Raw genomic sequence first — 20,487 nt, 5'->3', positions numbered from 1 at the left:
CTTGGAATGCCATTTTCCCATGGGAATTTGAGGGGGTATTTGGAGGATTCTAAATTCCTGGCACACGAAATGCCGTTTTTCTTTGGAATTTTGCAAGGGAACTAGAGGATTCCACATTCCTCAAGACTGGATAGCTGTTATTCCCTTGGAATTTGGGAGGGCGTATGGAGAATTCAAAATTCCTGACACCTGGAATGCTGTAATTCCGTGGGAATTTGGTGGGAATTATAGAGTGTGTAAGGTAGGATTCCAAATTCTCAACACTCAGAATGTCATGATTCCATAGGAGTATGAACAGGAAACTGGAGAATTCTCAGTGCCTTACACGTGGAATGCTGTTAGTCCATGGGGATGTGGGTGCAATGCTGAAGTCTTCCAAATTCCTGATTCCTAGAATTCTATTGTTCCCTGGAAATTTTGAAAGGGAACAGGAGAATTCTAAATTCCCAATGCCCAGAATGCCATAATTCCATGGGATTTTGTGAGGGGAACTGGAGGATTCCAAATTTCCAATGCCTGGAAGGCTCTTATTCCATAGCAATTTGGGTGGGGAACTGTAGTATTCTAAATTTCAGAAACCTGGAATGTTGCTGTTCTGTAGCTGCCGGGGTTAGGGTGGTTCCAGCTCCCGGCCGCTACGGGAGACCGGACAGCTCCGAGAGCTCCCGAGGCATAGTGCCAGCTACGAGCTAGCCAGGGACAGAGACTCCGGGACTTGCTGCAGAGGTTCCGAAGGCAGTTTATTTCTCCAGAGGGTTTCCACTAGGAAATCTGGTTACATACCATAGCAAGGGGTTGTTATAGGTTTCAAAGGGATGGAATTCTAACCTGTAAAATTATGAGTTTAGAAACATTCCAATGACTTTAAGATTCTAGGTAAGAAAAAGACCAATCATCTAGTAAAGTTAAAAACCAATAGAAATCCTAAATGGTAACAGGGGTTTTGGCAGGGAGGGGGCACATCTCTCATGAAAGGTTCCATTGTCTCAGGGCACAAAATGCCAAGGGCCTTTTTCAGGCAGCGTTGTATCATCCACACTGTTCCTTGGGAATTTGGTGGGATTTTGGGTGGCCTTATTGGGTGTTGGGTGTTGAGTGTTTTTCTATTACTGTGTCAATTGAAAGAATTTTTCCCATTATCATGCCAATGGAGCTGGCCGGGTTACACCCAGGATCTAGACAAAAGGGGTAGGTGGCAGCAGGTTCCGGAGGGGTGACTCGTGTTTGCAGGGAGCTCAGAGGAAGATGCCCCTTCTCCAGCCATGCGGCCGAACGCAGGAGAACCAGACGGTCTGTGATCACCTGCCCTGCATCTCCCCGTTCCAGCCTCCTGCCTCTGCAGACACAGCTGATCACCCGGACACAAACGGTGAGCGAGGAGCCGCCGCTCCAGCCCATTCTCACCTGAGACCGGCGTGGCCGCCGCCACCCCCTCCCGCCTGTGCTCCCACCCGCCTCTCTGCGGCTGCCGGGCTTTGTTCCAGCTGCAGCACTGGGACCGAGCACAGAGAGAGGTGCTTGCAGCTAAAGAAAGGACTAAATCCGAGTTATCTGTTCTGTTTTGTTGGTAATTTTAACAACTGCTCTTGTTTCTGCTTGCATGGTTAGATATATAAGTAAAAGAGCTGTTATTCCTACTCCCTTATCTCTGCCTCAGAGTCTGTGATTCAAACATTTATAATACTTGGAGGGAGTGGAATTAAGGTCTCTATTTCAAAGGAAAACTTCTGCCTTTATTGGCAGGCAGCTGTCCTTCAAACCAGGACAGATTTTGGCACTCAGCGTGGGGCAGAGGGCACTGAGTGGAGAGTTAAGACAGGAGTAACAGCTCTCTTAAGTGGCCAAATGTTGTCCGGTTTAATCTGGTTTGGGTTCCCTGTGGTTACAGCCATCTCCCTCCCATTTGCAAGCCCTTATTTGAATATGGGCCCCCTCACCAAAGGTACTGTAGCTATTATCCGATTCGTTTGGTGGATTGATTATGTCAGGAACTCATATGTTTTTGATTTTTTCTGGGAAGTGGCCACATGGATCCAGAGCTATCTTACTCGAACTGCCTGTTTCCAGGGTTATTTCAATAATGGTACTTACTGTGAGGTAATGAATGCAAGGGAAATTTTCTCCCAACCCATCACCCAGTTATTTGAGGCTACCCCACCAGTTTTCAAGGATTTCAGATCTGCTTTAAATGCTAATGATATCACACAGTGGCTGGTGTTGCTGATACGCCTGTTCTGTTTAGCATTCAGAGACAAGGGAATATTGGCTTGGATAAAAACCCAGATACCTGCCCCAGCAAATAGAGGTGCTGCCCCAGAGTCTGCCTCTGCACCAGGATCTAGGGATGTTGCTCCAGAACATGACCCTGCCCAAGGGACTAGGGATGCTACCCCAGAGCCTGCCCCTGCCCCAGGGAGTAAGGATGCTGCCCCAGAGCCTAATCCTGCCCAAGGGACTAGAGATGCTTCCCCAGAGCCTGATGCTGCCCCACAGCCCACCGCAGAAATGAACCATCCAGAGTAGGTGGGGGCTCTAGTGAAGGATATAGGCCAGGTGTTGAAGGATATAGGCCAGGTGTTGAAGGAGCAAAGCCAGATGATGAAGGAGCACTACCAGATGTTGAAGGAGCACTTTTCTCCAGCTGCTGAGAAACCCTCCCCCTGCCCTAAAGAGGGAGAGTCAGATGGTGCTGCAGTGGAACCCATAGATGTTGTATCTGTCCAGGTTCCAGCTGAGCCATGGGCAGCTACAGCCAGCAGCATTTGCCCCTGTGGAAACTACAAAATCTAAGATTAAAACTAGGCACCTAGATAACGGGGATCAGCAAGGAGGGTCCTCACAACCAGCAAGGGATCCAGAGGTTGAGATCGTCACCGAGTCCCTCTCATACGACAGTCTCCGTAACCCGCGTAAAGACATTGCACAGCGGGGCCATGAGCATTTTACAACTTGGTTACTCCTGGTCTGGGACCTTATGGGAACAGGGGTGCAACTGGATGGAACTGAGGCCAGGAATTTGGGATCCTTGGCCCAGGATTCAGGTGTGGACCAGGTATTTGTAAGGGAGGAAGGTCGCCTTTCCCTCTGGGACTGGCTTTTAATGAGTGTGAGAGAGAGGTTTGTCCACAGAGAGAGAATGCTGGAGCACCACTGTAGAATGTACTGGAAGATCCTTGAGGAAGGGATCCAGCAGCTGAGAGAAGTGGCAGTATTAGAGGTACTCTTTGGGAGGGATGGACAACATGACAATGACCCTGACAAGGTCAGGTGCACAGGGAGATGCTGTGGAATTTGGCAACCCTGGGGCCATCTCAATATGCCACCTTCATTGCAATGATTAATGCTGATAACCACCAAGAGACAGTGTGTTCTGTTGCCAACAAGCTCAGAAATTTTGAGAGTATGATGAATGGCTCAATGCATGCCAATGTGTCGGCCGTGGCCAGAGACCTCCAAGAAGTCCAAGATAGGATGAGGGATATAAAGGAGGAGATGAGGGAGGAGATAATGGAAGAGATAAGGAAGATCAGTGAGGCACCAGTGCAAGTGGCAGGCCCCAAATCTAGAACCCAATACCCGCAGGCTAGGGAGAGAGGGAACACCCCGCGAGCTGACCTGTGTTTTTTCCTGCGAGGCCATGGGGAAGACATGGGAAAATGGAACAGGAAACCCACTTCTGTCCTGGCAGCACGGGTGCATCAGCTCAGGGAGGGAAATGCTAACCAAGGGAACCGCACTAAAATGAAGGTAGCCTCAACCTCCCACAAGCAAGGTGCAGGGTATTAGACAAAGGAGGATGATCTGTCAGATCCCGTGGAAGGAAGCTCCACTATGTATGCCCAGGAAAGAAATAATAACCAGGACTAGAGGGCCCTGTCTCTAGCCAAGGAGAGGCATGACAGGATCTATTGGATAGTGAGGGTGTGATGGCCTGGTACATCAAAGCCACAGAAACATAAAGTACTAGTCGATGCTGGTTCACAGTGCACCCTGACACCATCAGAACATGTGGGGAAGGTACCTGTTTCCATGGTTGGGGTGACGGGGGAGTCACAGGAATTCACTTTGCTGGAAGCTGAGATGAGCCTGACAGGGAAGGGGTGGCAGAAACATCCAATTGTAACTGGCCCAGGGGCACCGCGCATTCTAGGCGTAGACTTCCTCAGGAACGGCTACTACAAAGACCCAAAGGGGCTCAGGTGGGCTTTTGGAATAGCTGCTGTAGCGACAAAGAGCATTAAGCAGTTGAACACCTTGCCTGGACTGTCAGAAAACCCCTCTGCAGTGGGACTCCTGGAAGTGACAGAGCAACAGGTGCCAATTGCCACCATGACAGTGCCCCGCCGGCAGTACCGGACAAATCGAGATGCTGTGATTCCCATCTACAAGATGATCCGTGAGCTGGAGGGCCAAGGGGTGGTCAGCAAGAGCCACTCACCCTTCAACAGTCCCATGTGGGCTGTGTGCAAATCTGATGCACAATGGAGACTGACTGGGGATTATCGTGGCTTGAATGAAGTGACTCCACCGCTGAGCGCTGCCTTGCCACACATGCTGGAACTGCAGTACGAGCTGGAGTCCAAGGCAGCAAGGTGGGATGCCACCATTGACATTGCAAATGCATTCTTCTCCATTCCTTTGGCAGCAGAGTGCAGGACTCAGTTTGCTTCTACATGGAGGGGCATGCAGGACACCTGGAACTGACAGCCCTAAGGGTGGAAACACAGCCCCACCATCTGCCACGGACTGATTCAGGCTGCACTGGAAAAGGGTGAGTCTCCAGAACATTTGCAGTACATCGATGACATCATTGTGTGTGGGAACACGGTGATGGAGGTATTTGAGAAGGGGGAGAAGATCATCCAGATTTTGCTGGGAGCTGGTTTTGCCATTAAAAAGAGTAAAGTCAGAGGACCTGCCCAAGAGATCCAGTTACTGGGAGTGAAGTGCCAAGATGGATGGTGCCAGGTCCCCACTGAGGTCATCAATAAGATCACTGCAATGTCTCCAACAACAAGCAAGAAGAAAACACAAGCTTTTCTAGGTGCCATAGGCTTTTGGAGAATGCACATCCCTGAGTACAGCCAGACTGTGAGCCCTCTATACCTTGTCACTCGCAAGAAGAAAGATTTCCACTGGGGCCCCGAAGAGCAGCAAGCCTTTGCCCAGATCAAACAGGAGATTGCCCATGCAGTAGCCCTTGGGCCAGGCAGGACGGGACCAGAGGTAAAGAATGTGCTCGCCTCTGAAGCTGGAAACCATGGTCTGTCCTGGAGCCTTTGGCAGAAGGTGCCTGGTGAGACCCAAGGCTGACCCCTGGGATTCTGGAGCAGAAGTTACAAAGGGTCTGAAGCCAATTACACTCCCACAGAGAAGGAAATCTTGGCTGCCTATGAAGGAGTTCAAGCTGCCTCAGGGGTGACTGGCACAGAAGCACAGCTTCTCCTGGCACCCGAACTGCCAGTGCTGGGGTGGATGTTTAAAGGAAAGGTTCCCTCTACCCACTACGCCACTGATGCCACATGGAGCAAGTGGATTGCCCTCATCACGCAGCGCGCCTGTATCGGCAACCCGAATCGCCCTGGGATTTTGGAGATAATTACAAACTGGCCAGAAGGTGAAGATTTTGGTCTCGCTGATGAAGAGGAGCAGCAGCAAGTGACCTGGGCTGAAGAAGCCCCACCGTACAACCAGCTGCCAGCAGATGAAACATGCTACACTCTTTTCACTGAAGGTTCCTGCCTCATGGTGGGAATGAGCAAGAAATGGAAAGCAGCCGTATGGAGCCCCACAAGACAAGTTGCAAAAGCTACCGAAGGAAAAGGTGGATCAAGTCAACTTGCTGAACCCAAAGCTGTTCAGCTGGCCTTGGACATTGCCGAGAGAGAGAAATGGCCAAAGCTCTACCTTTACACTGATTCATGGATGCCTGGAGTATCATCAGTGGGTAATAATCAGAAGGCTGAATCAGCCCAGGAAGCCTCTCCATGATATTCCACACCGGAGCCTGAGGGAGGCAGCAGAGCTCCCTGTGGGATGGGTCTGGTTGACATATGGGGCCCTCAGTTCCCCTCAGAAGGGACTCACCTACTACCACTACCCTTCTCTTCTTTTTGGGGACAGAGGTGGTGATCTGTCTAACAGGTGCACTGTTATTGGGCCCACTGGACAGATCATTCTCTTCTATTCCATCTGGCAGTCCATCTAAATCGAGGGCTTCATACCTATGCTGGAGTGGCACCTGGCAAGGTGATGGGGGCCAGGAGGAAAGTTTATTATGATCTCCCCGAGTAGGGACCCATTTCCACTCCCCTTCCACCCCCAGGTGTCCTCCTATTGCCTGACGGGGGGGACACGGGAGTCCTCTGACTCCTGGTGGGCCTCCCTCAAGGATGCAAGGGCAGAGCTCCACCAATCTATTTCCCTTTCACTTCCCCTATCACTCCTTAGTCTTTCAGCTTGCTTCCCAAGCTCAGCCACCATTAAAAGGAGATAATCCAGCTGTTCACACCGCAGGCAGGCTTCTTCTGCAACATCCTCTGGAACTGCAGATAAGCTCAAACACTACGCACAGGAAAGGTCTGGATAGATGCATCCTTTTTGGAGGCTTCTGCTCGGTCACATACACTTGTACTAACTGCAGTTTTCAATCATGTAGAAACTATTATTAACAAAAAAAACCCAAAGCCCATCAGTTGGAGTTCAGAATGGACTCAAAGTCAGGAAAAGAACACAGGACTTGAACTGAGGCGCTGGGAAAAGATTCCAAGCTTAGATGCTAGAAATAAGAATATAAAGTTTAAAGGAAACATGTTAAGTAGAAAAAAGTATAGTTAATAAAGATTAAGATATAGAAAGAGTAAAGCAGGTATAAAGGTGACAAGCTAGCCTTAAGAATAGACCTATGTGTTAGAACAGGATTGGATTAGAAAGGCCACACTGCAATTAGATGAAATTTCTTAGTATTGGAATAGAAACATAGATATCCTTGTTGGCAGTGTTTTATGTTAGTAAGTCCTTAAAAGATCATGTAGCCATAAGTCTCGTGACTTCTGGTCATGGTTTCCATACCTGTTACAAGAACTCATGATTTCTGTAGAAGATAAGAACATAAATGGCACTTTCTAAGCAACTAGAAGTCTCGTCGTTCTGCCTAGTTTAGAATAAGAAAGAATCATTGTGGAACGTGATAAAGGGGGAGAAAAAAGCCCACACTCACCAACCAACAGAAACACAAACAAACAAACTAGAAACCCCAATAGCAGCAGGAAACCTGCAAGCCTGCCTGCTTTCCCTGCCTGCACAAACTGCTTTCAGAACAGGCACTCCAGCTCCAGCTCCTGTTCCCCCAAGTGTGTTTCCAGGTGCTGGTTCAGACGTGCAGCCCCAGCCCTTCTGCAAACACAAGCTGCCCGCTGCCTCTTCACCTGCCTACACTCCTGCCTGCGGTCATGGCAGCAAAACCAGGCTGTTCCCAGCCAGAGACCAGGCCCTGCTCCTGCAGGATGCTCTTGCCAGCACCTTCCAGGACTCTGTGCTGGGCACGCAGCACTTTCCATGCTGGCTCTGAACAGCCTTTGGCACACAGAGAACAACCTGGCTGGCTCTGCCACCAGCAAACACCAAGCACAGGGGGAGGAGGAAGAAGAAGCAGGGGCTGTTTTGCTGCCATGCCCAGGAGACACTGCAAGGGTGCCCTCCCTCTGGTCCCGCTTGCTTGGATTTCTGACTGGGTCTGAGGCAGGGGCTGCCATTCCTCACTTGTGGGGACCAGAACCGCAGCCAGGATCCCGGCACTGCCTGGCAGCGCTCCGGACACTGGCACGGTCACGCGTCCGACTCTCGGGCACTGTGCTGCTGCTTCATTTGCTCTCTGCAACACCAAAAGCTCTCTGTGAAGCCCTGATGCTCTCTGCTTCTGCCCTCTTCCTGACCCTGTGCAGGGATGGAGCATTGCTGTGCTTTCAGGAAGCTATTCTTGAAACCTGCCAGCATTCTTCCAAGCTCCTTTGCCCTGCATGAGTGCTTGCCATGGAATCCCTCCCAGCTGGGTTCAGAGCATACTCAGGGTGGCTCTTCTAAAATCCCGGGGCTTCAGGGTGCAAAGCAAGGCCTTGAACTAAAGAGTGTTGTGGAACTGGAGCTTCAGCACAGAGACCCTTCCAGCCTGATCTGCCCTCGTTCCCCTGCAGACACAGCGGGACTTGGTGGCTCGTGACCTTCCCGAGGCTTCTCTTTTGCAGGAACAGTTGCAGCCAGACCGTGGGACTTGCTGACCTGAATTGGTTACATGGAGTCTCCTGTCCCTGTGGCAGGAGCCCTCAAGAGCAGAGGGCCAAATTTGCTGTTCTGCAGTCTATCTGAGGTGCCTCTGTTGTGGCTGTCTTAAGGGACAAGTGCACAACTTGTTGCCTCACAGTTTCCCGAGGCATCTCTCTTCAAGGTGCCCTCCAGGCCAGACTCTACCATGGTGGGCAGATTTCTCCGCCTACTCCAGGTGTTCAGGGGGAAAGAAAAGGAAGACCCTGGAGTTTCCTCAGCACAACAACCTGAAGAACTGGGCCCGTTCCAGACTATGCAGGATGGTGAGTGGCACAGCTGAGACAGTGTGGACAGCTGCTGCAAGCTTGGCCCCATCCCATCCCATCCCATCCCATCCCATCCCATCCCATCCCATCCCATCCCATCCCGGGGACATGCCCAGACACAGGACAGAAGAGGGGCCGGGCAGACACCCGCAGTACCCGTGCTCCATCCCCTGGGGCATCCTGGGACTGTCCCTGCCTGGGGAGTGTAGGGCTGGGCTCTGTTCTCCGGCCTCTCCCGCAGCCCCTCAGCTCTGGCTGCGCTCACTCTTTGCCAGGTGCAGCCATGGACAGCACACACGAGCAGGACCCCACCCGTGGCCACTTCCGCAGAACAGCGCAGGTATCTGCAGCCATCCCCACCTGGGCTGGGCCTGCTGTCACTGCTCAGCCCGGAATAGAGCTTGGAGCACTCCTTGGAACTTGTCTTTCCTCCCTGTCCTTTGTTCTCCTGCAGATGTTGTGGAGGTTTGTGCCTTTGCAACGTAGAAAGACCGGCACAGCAACAGAGGGCACAGCTGAGCCTGACTCCAGCCTGACCGAGCTCCAGGCAGGGCCTGATGTCAGCCCAGATTTGCCCGATCGCTCAGAAGAGTCTGACACTGCAAGGACTGATGACAGGGTGCAGGCTGACATGGCAGTGACTGAGGAAGTGGGCATGAAAATTGCTGACACTGGAGAGGCTCAGGGCATCACAAACACTGACACCACTCCCACGCTGAGTCACTCTGAGGAACTCATAGTAAACTACTTCAAAGACCGTTGTGCCTCTTCTCAACACCACTTAAGCAGCCTGTGGCCAGGGCTTGATGCCTCTCAGGATTGTGTGCCCACTCAGGTCGTGGTCACTGGGCTCCATCAGTTTTTCAGAGAGAAGAGTGTGGCGGGGAGGGAGGCACTTCTTCAGGGAAGCTGGGAGTTACTCCCTTGGACAGCGCTCCAAGTCTTACCCACCCACCCCAGGTGCCAGCCATGGTGAAAAGCATTCACCAGAGACTGACATCCCAGGGCACTTTAGATGCAAGGCTGCGCACTGACATTCTGAGGCTGGCTGGAGAACACCCTGGTGACCTGGTGCTGACCCTCCTGCGCTGTGCCCCAATGTGTGACAGGTACGTGGCCCAAGGGCCTTGAGAGCTCAGGGCTCAGCAGCCTTTAGGGCCCATTGCCCTGTACAGCCTGTCCAATGGGGCCTGCCAGACAGGTGGACAGGTCCAGGACCCTCAGGCCCCTCTGCTTCCTGAGCCTGCTGCCACTGCCAGGCTCACTCCCTGCCCCTCAGGGCACTGGGACTCTGTCACAGCTGTAAATGGCATGGTACTGTCCACTGAGACCCCCCTGACAACTGAGCTCCAACCCCACAGAGCTGGTGCAATGATGTGGAGAGCATAGGCTCATGAGGACAAAAAGTGGAGAAGGTGCCTGCCAATTCTGCTCTGTGTCATGGAGGACTGGCTTCTGCACAGCATGTGCACCTCTGATGGACTCAACAAAGATGTTTTTGCCCTGGCTGTGAGTTTCTGGAACTGGCCCTTGCTCAGCCCCAGGTCACCTCTCCAGCAGCTCTCCATCCTCTCAGTGCCTCAGGCGCTGGGCTCAAACCTGGGCCAGGGGACAGGCTCAGGGGCACCAGGCCCGCTGCTCCCCCTGCCTCTCCCTTAGGCCCTTGCCCCATGGACACCTCGGCATTGAGCGCTGCCCTCGGGCTGCTTTTTCCGCAGGAAAACTCTGGTGGTCTGGGTGATGGTCCAGGTGCCCCACTGCCAGGAGGCCATGATGAATGCTTCCTACCCTCTGTTTTACGGCTCTGCTCTTGCATGTTCTCATCCACCACACAGCAGATGCCACAAGAGGAAGTTAACTTCTGGAGAGCGTGCCGGGAGGAACGCCGCCTTCCCAGCAAGGCCAACAGGTCCCAGTCCTCCAGTCCTTCCCATGCCCTTGTGGCCAGCACCAGTGCTCCCAGTGTGACCTGGACTTTGATCTGCACACAGGTTGCAGTGCAGACCATGAAGGCTCTGCTCATCTGTCTGCAGTATGAGCCTGAGGTGATGGCAATAGAGCACAAGTGTGGCTGGGACACGCGCTGTGTGCTGACACCCAGCACTATGGCCCGTGGGTCTGCTGGCCAGGTGAGACCCCCATTGCCCCTCTCTCCTTGACATTTGTGCTGTGTGCCTGGGGTGCCCCACACAGTACCTGTCCTCATGGGCCAAAGGCCTTTTGTCACCAAGGGATGGCCAAGCAGTCTGGAAAAAGCTGGGAGTGGAGGTGCCCAAAAGGAGCTGCCTCCCAAAGTGTCCACATTGCCTCCAGGGATGCTGGGGAAAAAGTGTTTCTCTGTGAGTCAGTCCTGGGAGAGCATTGCCACCCCTCCACCTCAGGGTCTTGATACCTTTTACCCCTGCCAGGGAGATGCTCAGTGTCTTGATGCCCATGTGTTCCCATGTTGCACTCCACCTACTCCAGCTGCTCAGCACACAGGAACCACGCTGGGATCTGCCTGCCCTGGCATTCCTTGTGGAGGTGAGCCTGGATGGCCAGCGCTGTCTCCCTGAGCTGCCTCCCAGCTCTCTGTCCTCTCATAGCCACAGCTGCCTGGGACGGTGCCCGTGCCCTGTGCTGCTGTCTGGACCCAGCCCAGTGTGGTTCTGGGCTCCTGTGTGTCCCCTGTCACTGCCCTGTGCCTTTCAGATCCTCAAGTACCAGGACTCGAGTGAACGCACTGCTAAACGCATCCTACAAATCCTGTCACCGCGCCTGCAGTGCAAGTGCAGGGAGAGGCGACGGCCTGGCACTCAGGGCCCTTTGGATCTCAGTGAGGATCCCTGGATGGTGAGAAGGGGGCAGTGGCTGAAGCTGTGTTGGGAAAAGCAGCCCCTCAGGCTGGCTGGGCTTCAGGAGCTGAGGGCAGATGCTCCTCGCTCTCCTGCCTCACCTCCCTGAGCTCTTGGGACAGGCCTTTGGCTGCTGGGCCCTCTGGCATCAGGGTGGGGTTTCAGTGCCTGGGCGCTGTTGGTGGAGCCGTTCATGGCTTCACAGCACAGCCTTGTCTTCCACACAGGCCAGACCTATACGCAGCGTGTCTCGAAGCCTTTTGAAGCTGCTGGGTGTGATACAGATGGAGAGGTGATTGGCATGTCCCTCACTGTGTTCATAAATATGTTCCAGACAAAACACCTCATGTTATCCAGCACTAGTGCCCTGAAGCTGGCTGAGCCACTCCTGTCGCTCTTGGAAAATGTAAGGCTCTGTGCCCCCAGGCACGAGCACTTGCTGCTGCCCAGAAACTTTGTGCCTTCTAGAGTGTTGGGCCTTTGTCCAGCGCTCTGGAGAAATTGCTTCTGAGGGCTTTTCCTCCTCCATTCCTCCAGGACAACAGCCATGTGCAGCTGCTTTCCATTCACCTCTTCTGCACAGTGATGGACTTGGTAGTGGATGAGGGAAAAAAAGGCCCTGGAGAGAATTGTGAGCCAGAGCCTCCTCGCACTCTTCTTACACTGCCATGATGAGAACCAACACCGTACCCAAGGTGGTTTTGTTGTGATGGAAGTGGATTGCTGGGAGGGGGCTCCGGCTGCCTCCATTCTGGCACATCCGGGGCTGCAGCCTCCTCCAGGCCTTGGCACAGGGACCTGTGCCCTGAACTGCGGGGACATCTCTGCATCTCTGCTGCTCTCCGGTCTCTCAGGAAACACTGTTTGTGCACTGGGTTTCTTGGGGAAGACAAATCTCCAGAGGGCGCTGAATACAGCGGAGCTGTGGAAGTTTGGCAAGTGCCTGGTAAGGCCGGCCTGGAAGCGCAGGCTCAGGCTGGAGAAGCCCCCCTGAGCGCGACGCTCACTGTGTGCGCTTGGCAGCTGTGACCCTGCCCAGCGCTGCAGGCAGGGGCAGCACGGCTCTTCTTCAGGCTCCTGTGGCCCCCGAGCCTGCTGCCCTCGGAGCTTCGGCCAAGCAGGGCTGCGGGGCGGGCCGGCACCGCGGCTCCCCGGGCAGCAGCCGGCCCTGTGCCCCTGCAGAGCCAGGCCAGCGGCTGCTGGCCGCGCCTCAGGGCTGTGCGGGCAGGGGAGGCTGAGGCCGGGCGCAGGCAGCGCCTGCCAAAGGGCCAGAGCCCACCCCGACCCTTCGCTCCCGCCGCTCTCCGCAGCTGGCAGAGGACAGGAGCCAAGTGGCCGAGCACCTGCGCCAGGCCCTGCCCTACCTGCGGAGCCCACAGGAGCCCCTGCGAGAGGCGGCCGTCAGGTTGATCGGTGAGCCTGGGGCTCCCTCCCTGTTCTACAGCAGTAGGATCTGGAACACAGTCCACGACAAGCTCTGTATTCCCAGGGATTACAGGGAGGTACTTGAGGAGGCAGAAAGGAGAGTCTCGGCTCATCCACAAGGGTGAGGGCAGCGCCACTGGCAGGGTGCTGCAATCCCTGCCAAGCTCTGGAGCACTCTTCCCCTGTGCGGACGGGGGGCGGCATGGGCAGAGCACACAGAGATTCAGGGGCAAGGGGGCATTCGTGGCCAGCAGCTTCGGGTCATCCCCGTGGTCCCTGCTCCCTCCTGGCCATGGCCAGAGCAGGATGAGGCAGCCCTGGCACGGGGGTCTTGTAGTGTCCCCACTGATCCAGGCTGTGACCGTGGCTCTGTCCTCCTCTTCCACCTCCTCACGTCTGGATGCAAGATGCCAGGCATCATGTTCTAACCTGGAAAATTAAGCCCAGTCATCTTCAGGATGCAGTGAACCAGTGTCTCAAGAACACACCAAGAGCATGAAGAGGACATAACCTGTCTGGGCTGCTGGCGCTCCAGGCAGAGCATGATTGGCACAGCTATTTGCTTTAAGCTTCTCCCCTGCCTGCTCTCTCCCCCAGCCCTGAGACCCTCCCCTTTTTTTCCTTCCCAGCTATCGTTTTGCTTTGCCTTTCATCAATAAACAGTTTGGCTCTTCACTTTGCCTGCATCTCTGTGGAGCTAAAGTAGCACAAATCCAGAGCCCTGGGACTCACAGGCCCCTCTTGCTATTCTATTCTGTGCTGTGTTCTGTGCAGAGATGCAGAGGAACGAGGGCAGATCAGGCTGGAAGGGTCTCTGTGCTGAAGCTCCAGTTCCACAACACTCTTTAGTTCAAGGTCTTGCTTTGCACCCTGAAGCCCCGGGATTTTAGAAGAGCCACCCTGAGTATGCTCTGAACCCAGCTGGGAGGGATTCCATGGCAAGCACTCATGCAGGGCAAAGGAGCTTGGAATGCTGGCAGGTTTCAAGAATAGCTTCCTGAAAGCACAGCAAAGCTCCATCCCTGCACAGGGTCAGGAAGAGGGCAGAAGCAGAGAGCATCAGGGCTTCACAGAGAGCTTTGGGTGTTGCAGAGAGCAAATGAAGCAGCAGCACAGTGCCTGAGAGTCGGACGCGTGACCGTGCCAGCGTCTGGAGCGCTGCCAGGCAGTGCCGGGATCCTGGCTGTGGTTCTGGTCCCCACAAGTGAGGAATGGCAGCCCCTGCCTCAGACCCAGTCAGAAAGCCAAGCAAGTGGGACCAGAGGGAGGGCACCCTTGCAGTCTCTCTTGCGATGGTTGCAAAACTGCCCCTGCTTCCTCTTTTGGGAAGCTTCAGAACAGGCAGGTGTCAGGAACAGGGCGGCTGCCCAGGAGTTGCTTATGGAGCTGGAGCCAGAGGCACACAGAGCCCTCAGCAATCCAGCCAGGAACCCCCGGGCAGGAGGACACCGATGGCGGTTCCTGGCTGGGACAGGGGTCGTGGCCATCTCCAGGCACCGGTCTCGCAGGGATCCCCACAGCTCCGGCCCCTGCCCACCCGCTCTGTCGGCAGCACAAAGGCTTCAGCACAACCACCAAAAGCCAAGGGACTTCTGGCCATTTTCCCTGCAGCATTGCACACCTGGGCAGATTGCTGAGCACAAGCACCCTTCTCCCCCTCTTCTGCCGTGCCCTGCAGACCCTGGGCAGTAAATGAAAGATCCTGTGAGTCTGTCTATTCTAACACATCCTATATTTATATACTAAACCAAAACATAAAGAAGAAATGAACAATCTTGAAGAAAATCCCACTGGTGCAGGAGGTCCCAGCAGACAGAGCCTCCCATATCTCCTTGGAGATCTCCAGCAGCACAGCCAGCCGAGGCCTGACAAACGGGGCCGTGTCCTCCATGCCCGGTGAAGATGATCTCGCAACCTCTGGAACATGGAGACGTGCGGCCGTTTTACTGCCTTGGGGATGTGCAAAGTTGGAATGGCACGGCTTCTGATGGCAAGTCTGGTGTCATCTGCCATATCTTCCAGGGCTGAAAGTGAAAGGAACACAGTCACAGTCAGATTCCAGATCTGCAGGGACACGAGGAGATTCCAATGCCAGGGTGATCCCAGCCCACTGTAGCCATGGCCAGGAGAGAGCAGGGGCTACTGGGATCACCCGAAGCTGCTGGCCACGAATCCCCCACGTGCCCCTGAAATCTCTGTGAGCTCTGGGGCAGGGATTGCAGCTCCTCCTGCCAGCCCCGCTGACAGCCTGCTGCCCTCACTCACCCTCACTGAGCACCTGCACCTCTTTCTTCTTCCCCCTCAGGTATCGCTTGGCCATCCCTGGGAACACAGACCCTGTCACGGCTCTGCCCAGTGGCAAAGCTCCCTGCCAGCGGCGCTGCCAGCTCTGTGGCCACTGGCCCTCGTGGCCAGGCAGGGCTCAGCCCGGGCCCTTGCCGCACGCTGCCGCCCAAGGGCATGGTTGCGAGAGGGCGGCAGCAGCCCCGAGGGCAGCCGGGGCTCCGCGGCGCCAGGCCTGGATGGCAGAAGCTGCCGGGGCAGCAGGCGGGGCTGGGGCCGAGTTGCGGTGGGGCAGGGAGGGAGCCCGGGCTCACCGATGAACCTGACGGCCGCCGCTCGCAGGGGCTCCTGTGGGCTCCGCAGGTAGGGCAGAGCCTGGTGCAGGTGCTCGGCCGCTCGGCTCCTGTCCTCTGCCAGCTGCAAAGAGGGGCGAGAGCGAAGGGTCGGGGCGGGCTCTGGCCCTTTGGCAGGCGCTGCCCGCGCCCGGCCCCGGCCTCCCCTGCCCACACAACCCTGAGGCGCGGCCAGCAGCCGCTGGCCGGGCTCTGCAGGGGCACAGGGCCGGCTGCTGCCCGGGGAGCCGCGGTGCCGGCCTGCCCCGCAGCCCCGCTGGGCCGGGGCTCTGAGGGCAGCCGGCTCGGGGCCGCAGGAGCCTGGAGAAGAGCCCGTGCGGCCCCTGCCTGCAGTGCTGGGCAGGGCCACAGCTGCCAAGCGCACACAGTTGAGCGCCGCGCTCAGGGGGCTTCTCCAGCCTGAGCCTTGCTCTTCCAGGCCGGTCCTTACCAGGCACTCGGCCACTTCCACAGCTCTGCTGTTCTTCACCCGCTGCAGGAGATCCCTCCTCTTCAGGAATTCGGCTGCCCAATGCAGCGCTTCCCGTGAGGCCTGTGAGTGCAGCAGAGATGCAGACATGTCCCCGCAAGTACCGGGCACAAGGAGCTGTGTCCCCCTGCTGCCAAGGCCTGGAGGAGGCTGCAGCCCACCTGGCACCAAAGCAGAGGCCAGCCAAACTTCCCCCAGGGGACAACGGGCAGCCCACCGAGTCCTCACCTCTGCCACGTCCGGATTCTCATCGTGGCAGTGGAAGAAGAGAGGGAGCAGGCTCTGCCGTACATGTTTCTTCAGGGCCTTGTTTCCTTTTTCTAATGCTAGACTCACCAATGTTTGGTAGAGCAATATGGACACCTCCTGCACCTGGCTATTATCCTATATGAAAGGAAGAATAACAGACCTCATCATCGGCTGCCCAGGATGCCCTGTCTGTCAGTTGTGCACCAGGCTGCAAATCCACAGGGCACAAAGTGTCCTTGACTCTCCCAGTGGCCGTGGCAGGGGCACTGAACCTTACGTGGGCAAAGAGTGGCAGGATCACCTCTGCCAGCTGCAGGGTGATGGGGCTGGCTATCAGCATGTCGTTTTCCACCACTATAAAGCTGAGTGCCATGACTGTCATCCTAACTGTCTCTCCATCTGTGTCCCGCAGGAGCTCCACAAGGCTTTTAGTCAGGCTGCACATTTTTTCGGCCTGTGTGGAACACAGGTCTGTGAAACCCCACCCTGCTGTGTCAGGCCCCGCAGGCCAAAGGCCTGTCCCAAAGCACTTGGGCAGCTGAACCAGGAGGCAGGAGAGCTGGGAGCAGCTGCCCCAGCACCTGAAGCCAAGGCACGCCCATGGTGCTGCTTTCCCCAGCACAGCTTCAGCCACTTCCCCCTTCTCACCATCCAGGGATCCTCACTGAGATCCAGAAGGGCCCTGAGTGCCAGGCGTCGCCTCTCCCTGCACTTGCACTGCAGGCGCGGTGACAGGATTTGTAGGACGCGTTTAGCAGTGCGTTCACTCAAGTCCTGGTACTTGAGGATCTGAAAGGCACAGGGCAGTGACAGGGGACACACAGGAGCCCAGAACCGCACTGGGCTGGGTCCAGACAGCAGCACAGGGCACGGGCACCGTCCCAGGCAGCTGTGGCTACAAGAGGACAGAGAGCTGGGAGGCAGCTCAGGGAGACTGCGCTGGGCGTCAGGCTCACCTCCACAAGGAATGCCAGGGCAGGCAGGTCCCAGCGTGGCTCCTGTGAGCTGAGAAGCCGGAGCAAGTAGCAAAAGATCCGGGAGCACAAGGGTTGGGAGACACAGGATATCTCCCTGGCAGGAGTAAAAGTAACCAAGACTGTGAGCCAGGGGGACAAACCTCTCCCAGGACTGATTTCCAGATGTCTGGTCGTTCCCCACCATCCTGCAAGGGGACCTAGGCCATTTGAGAGGTAGCTCCTTTTGGGCACCCTCTTTCCCTGCCTTTTCCAGTCTGCTTGGCCATTCCTCAGTGACAAGGCCCTCTGGCCCATGAGCATGGCTACAGTGAGGAGCACCTGGGGCACAGAGCACAAATGACAGAGGCAGTGAAGAGAAGGAATCTCACCTGGCCAGCAGACCCATGGCATAGTGGTGGGTGTCAGCAGACAGCAGCATGTCCCAGCCGTGGTTGTGTTCCATTGCTGTCACCACATCCTCACACTGCCTTCGGCAGAGCAGGGACTTCAGGGTCTGCACTGCAAACCTGTGTGCACAGCAAAGCTCAGGTCATGCTGGGAGCACTGGCTCCTGCCCTGGGGACATGGCAGGGACAGAAGGACTGGGATGGAAAACCTGTTGGGGCTGGTGCCAAGGCCATGGTGCTGCTGGCATCTCTTCCAGAGTTTATTGACCTCCTCTGGTGTATCGCGAGTGTTGAAGAACACTTGGAAGAGCAATTGGACAAACAGGCGAGGGAAAAACATCATCACTGCATGTGGGACACAGGGCTCCTGGAGGATCTTCCACATCACCACGGTTGCCTGCAAAGGACAAACACCCCGAGACAGCGCTCAGTGCCGAGGTGTCCGTGCGGCAAGGCCCAAGCGTCGCAGGGAGAGGCCAGGGAGACGCAGGGGGAGCACCGGGCCTGGTGCCCCTGAAGCTGCCCCTGGGCCAGGATTCAGCCCAGCACCTGAGGCTGGGAGATGCAGAGGGAAGGAGGGTGGAGAGCTGCAAGAGAGGTGGCCTTGGGGTGAGCAAAGGCCAGTTCCAGAAACTCACAGCCAGGGGAAAGACTCTCGTTGTTTCCCCATCGGAGGTACGTGTGCTGTGCTCTGGCCAGCTCCCCAGCACATCCAGGAGTCTCAACCGCGCCGGCTTTGCAGTCCTGGGCGAGCACAAGATTGCCTTCCACATGATTGTAGCAGCTCTGTGGGGTCAGAACTCTATTTCAGGGTGGTCTCAGACACAGCACTGTGGCCTGGCAGCAGCAGGGACCTGAGCTGACTTGCAGCTCTGCCTCTACCCATTGCCCCTCACCGGCAACACCCAGGGAGTTTAGCCCTGTGGGGACAGGCTCCTGAGGGGCAGGGAGGGAGCATGGCAGAAGGGGTGTGTGCTGACAAGCCAGGGCTGGGAAAGGGAGCAGCCAGAGAGCCCTGGAACTCTCTGTTGTTCAGGCAGACCTGGAGCAGGCTGTACAGGGTGATGGGCTGGTGAGCCCTGAGCCCTCTGGGCAGGTGGGCCCCATACCTGTCACACGATGGGGCCACACGCAGGAGAGTCATCACCACATCAGTGGGCAGTGCCTCGGTGAGATCCAGCAGGGTCCTGTGTAGCCTGTGCTCATCAGACTCATTGGCCATGAGCCACTGGTGGATGAACCTCACCATGGCAGGCACCTGAAGATGGCATGGGGAGACTCGGAAAGCTGCCAGAGGCAGTAATGTCCCCAGCTTCCCCAGAGATGTGCTTCCCTTCCCACCACACTGTGATGGCCTCAAAGGCTGACAGGGACCAGCAGGCCCCAGTTGTTTGGGAGACCAACCAATTCCTGGAGGCATCAAACCCTGGCCACATACTGCTTACTTGCTTGGGACTGGGCAAAAACCTCTTCTACAAGCATATCCAGCAGGGCAGCACTGGTCTTGGTTTTGAAGCTGTGTGGGTATGCTCTGACCCCAGTGCCCATGGGCTGTTTCCCTTCCTCCCGAATTCTCTTGATGAATTCACAAACCAACTGCATGAGAATGGCAGGAAGAGAAGGCTGTTCCATGGAGTGCTCTAAGCTCTGTGCTGGGCTGCGCAGTGACAGCAGGCCCAGCCCAGGTGGGGATGGCTGCAGGTACCTGCGCTGTTCTGCGGAAGCGGCCACGGGTGGGGTCCTGCTCGTGTGTTCTGTCCATGGCTGCACCTGGCAAAGAGTGAGCGCAGCCAGAGCTGAGGGCCTGCGGGAGAGGCCGGAGAACAGAGCCCAGCCCTGCGCTCCCCAGGCAGGGACAGCCCCGGGATGCTCCAGGGGACGGAGCACCGGTACTGCGGGGTGCCTGCCCGGCCCCTCTTCTGTCCTGTGCCTGGCCATGTCCAAAAGGGATTGGTTGGGATAGGATGGGATGGGAGGGATGGGATGGGATGGAGGGATGGGATGGGATGGGATGGGATGGGATGGGATGGGATGGGAGGGATGGGATGGGATGGGATGGATGGGATGGGATGGGATGGATGGGGCCAAGCTGGATGCAGGCACCAGCCATGAGGCTCAGCTCTGCCACTCACTCTCCTGTACTGGCTGGAACAGCACCATCTCTTCTGTCTCCTGTGCTGACGCAGCTCCAGGACTTTCTTCCTCCTCCTTCCCCCAGGTCACCTTGGGAACTCTTGGGGGTCTCTGCTCCATTACACTGACTGGATTGATGGCTAATATCAGGAGCAGCTCCTCAGAAAAGCTCCCAGCAGCAAGTCCTGCAGTCGAGCCTGGAAGGCACCTGCAAGACTAATGTCCTGGGAAGGCTACAGGACAGCAGGTCATGCACTCAGGTCTTGAGGGCACCTGCAGCAATAGTGCCTTGGAAAAGCTCCGGTTCGGACGGGAACGAGTGGGCTGTGCGGGGGCTCCTCACGACACCGCTCTGTCCCGTCCTGTCCCGTCGCGTGCTCCGAGCACTGTGCCGTGGCCGTGTCACCATTGGCTCTTATATCAGCACATCACAAAGGGCCCTTTGACACCCTGTCCTGTTCCATGCCATGGTGACCGTGCTGAAAATTTGGGAGTGGAACAGGAGGATTCCAAATCCCAATGCCAAGAATGTTGTAATTCCACAGTCTTGGTGGGAATTTGGGAGGGGGCTGGAGGATTCTCTATTCCTGACACTTGGAATGTTGCTATTGCTTGGGAATTGGGTGGAAGTTTGGGAAGCCTTATGGGGGATTCTGAATTCCTGACACCCGGAATGTCATTATTCCATGGGAGTTGGGAGCAGGACTGCAGGATTCTCAGTTCCTGACAGCTGGATGTGAATATTCCATGGGAATATGGCTGGAATTAGAGAAGGCTATGGGGGATTCTA

The 20,487-nt window shown here is 56.0% G+C and overlaps 2 protein-coding genes and 3 long non-coding RNA genes across 5 annotated transcripts in view; 2 read left to right on the top strand and 3 right to left on the bottom strand.

Annotated features, from left to right (window-relative positions):
• LOC306804245 (uncharacterized protein) overlaps window positions 1-11,531 on the top strand; it is a gene marked incomplete at its 3' end in the record, with an annotated part of 28,125 nt that extends 16,594 nt beyond the window's left edge. Inside the window, exons 2-3 of the mRNA XM_079310562.1 lie at window positions 10,997-11,111; window positions 11,280-11,531. Coding sequence (XP_079166688.1) covers window positions 10,997-11,111; window positions 11,280-11,531 — 367 coding nt within the window. The remainder of the gene's footprint in view (window positions 1-10,996; window positions 11,112-11,279) is intronic.
• On the top strand, window positions 8,410-9,119 carry LOC306804713. The gene is made up of 3 exons (XR_013774977.1): window positions 8,410-8,585; window positions 8,864-8,928; window positions 9,043-9,119. It is a non-coding gene; the product is annotated as an uncharacterized lncRNA (long non-coding RNA).
• LOC306804478 lies at window positions 9,320-10,670 on the bottom strand. Its single transcript, XR_013774887.1, has 3 exons — window positions 10,576-10,670; window positions 9,544-9,871; window positions 9,320-9,400 (listed from the first exon to the last, which is right to left on the bottom strand). It is a non-coding gene; the product is annotated as an uncharacterized lncRNA (long non-coding RNA).
• Window positions 11,532-16,183: 4,652 nt separating the features above from the next.
• LOC306804716 (maestro heat-like repeat-containing protein family member 1) lies at window positions 16,184-18,989 on the bottom strand. The gene is made up of 6 exons (XM_079311671.1): window positions 18,674-18,989; window positions 17,774-17,961; window positions 17,547-17,684; window positions 17,158-17,272; window positions 16,479-16,990; window positions 16,184-16,336 (listed from the first exon to the last, which is right to left on the bottom strand). The coding sequence occupies exons 2-5, from the start codon at window positions 17,947-17,949 to the stop codon at window positions 16,634-16,636; spliced, it is 786 nt and encodes a 261-aa protein (XP_079167797.1). The 5' UTR covers window positions 17,950-17,961; window positions 18,674-18,989; the 3' UTR covers window positions 16,184-16,336; window positions 16,479-16,633.
• A 93-nt stretch (window positions 18,990-19,082) lies between these two features.
• LOC306804703 lies at window positions 19,083-19,834 on the bottom strand. Its single transcript, XR_013774971.1, has 3 exons — window positions 19,697-19,834; window positions 19,270-19,334; window positions 19,083-19,160 (listed from the first exon to the last, which is right to left on the bottom strand). It is a non-coding gene; the product is annotated as an uncharacterized lncRNA (long non-coding RNA).
• Window positions 19,835-20,487: the final 653 nt, after the last annotated feature.

The sequence above is a fragment of the Erithacus rubecula genome, assembly GCF_903797595.1.
Source record: "Erithacus rubecula genome assembly, chromosome: 8".
Lineage (NCBI taxonomy): Eukaryota > Metazoa > Chordata > Aves > Passeriformes > Muscicapidae > Erithacus > Erithacus rubecula.
Note: the sequence above shows the minus strand (reverse complement) of the source record. Positions and strands in the feature narration are given on the sequence as shown.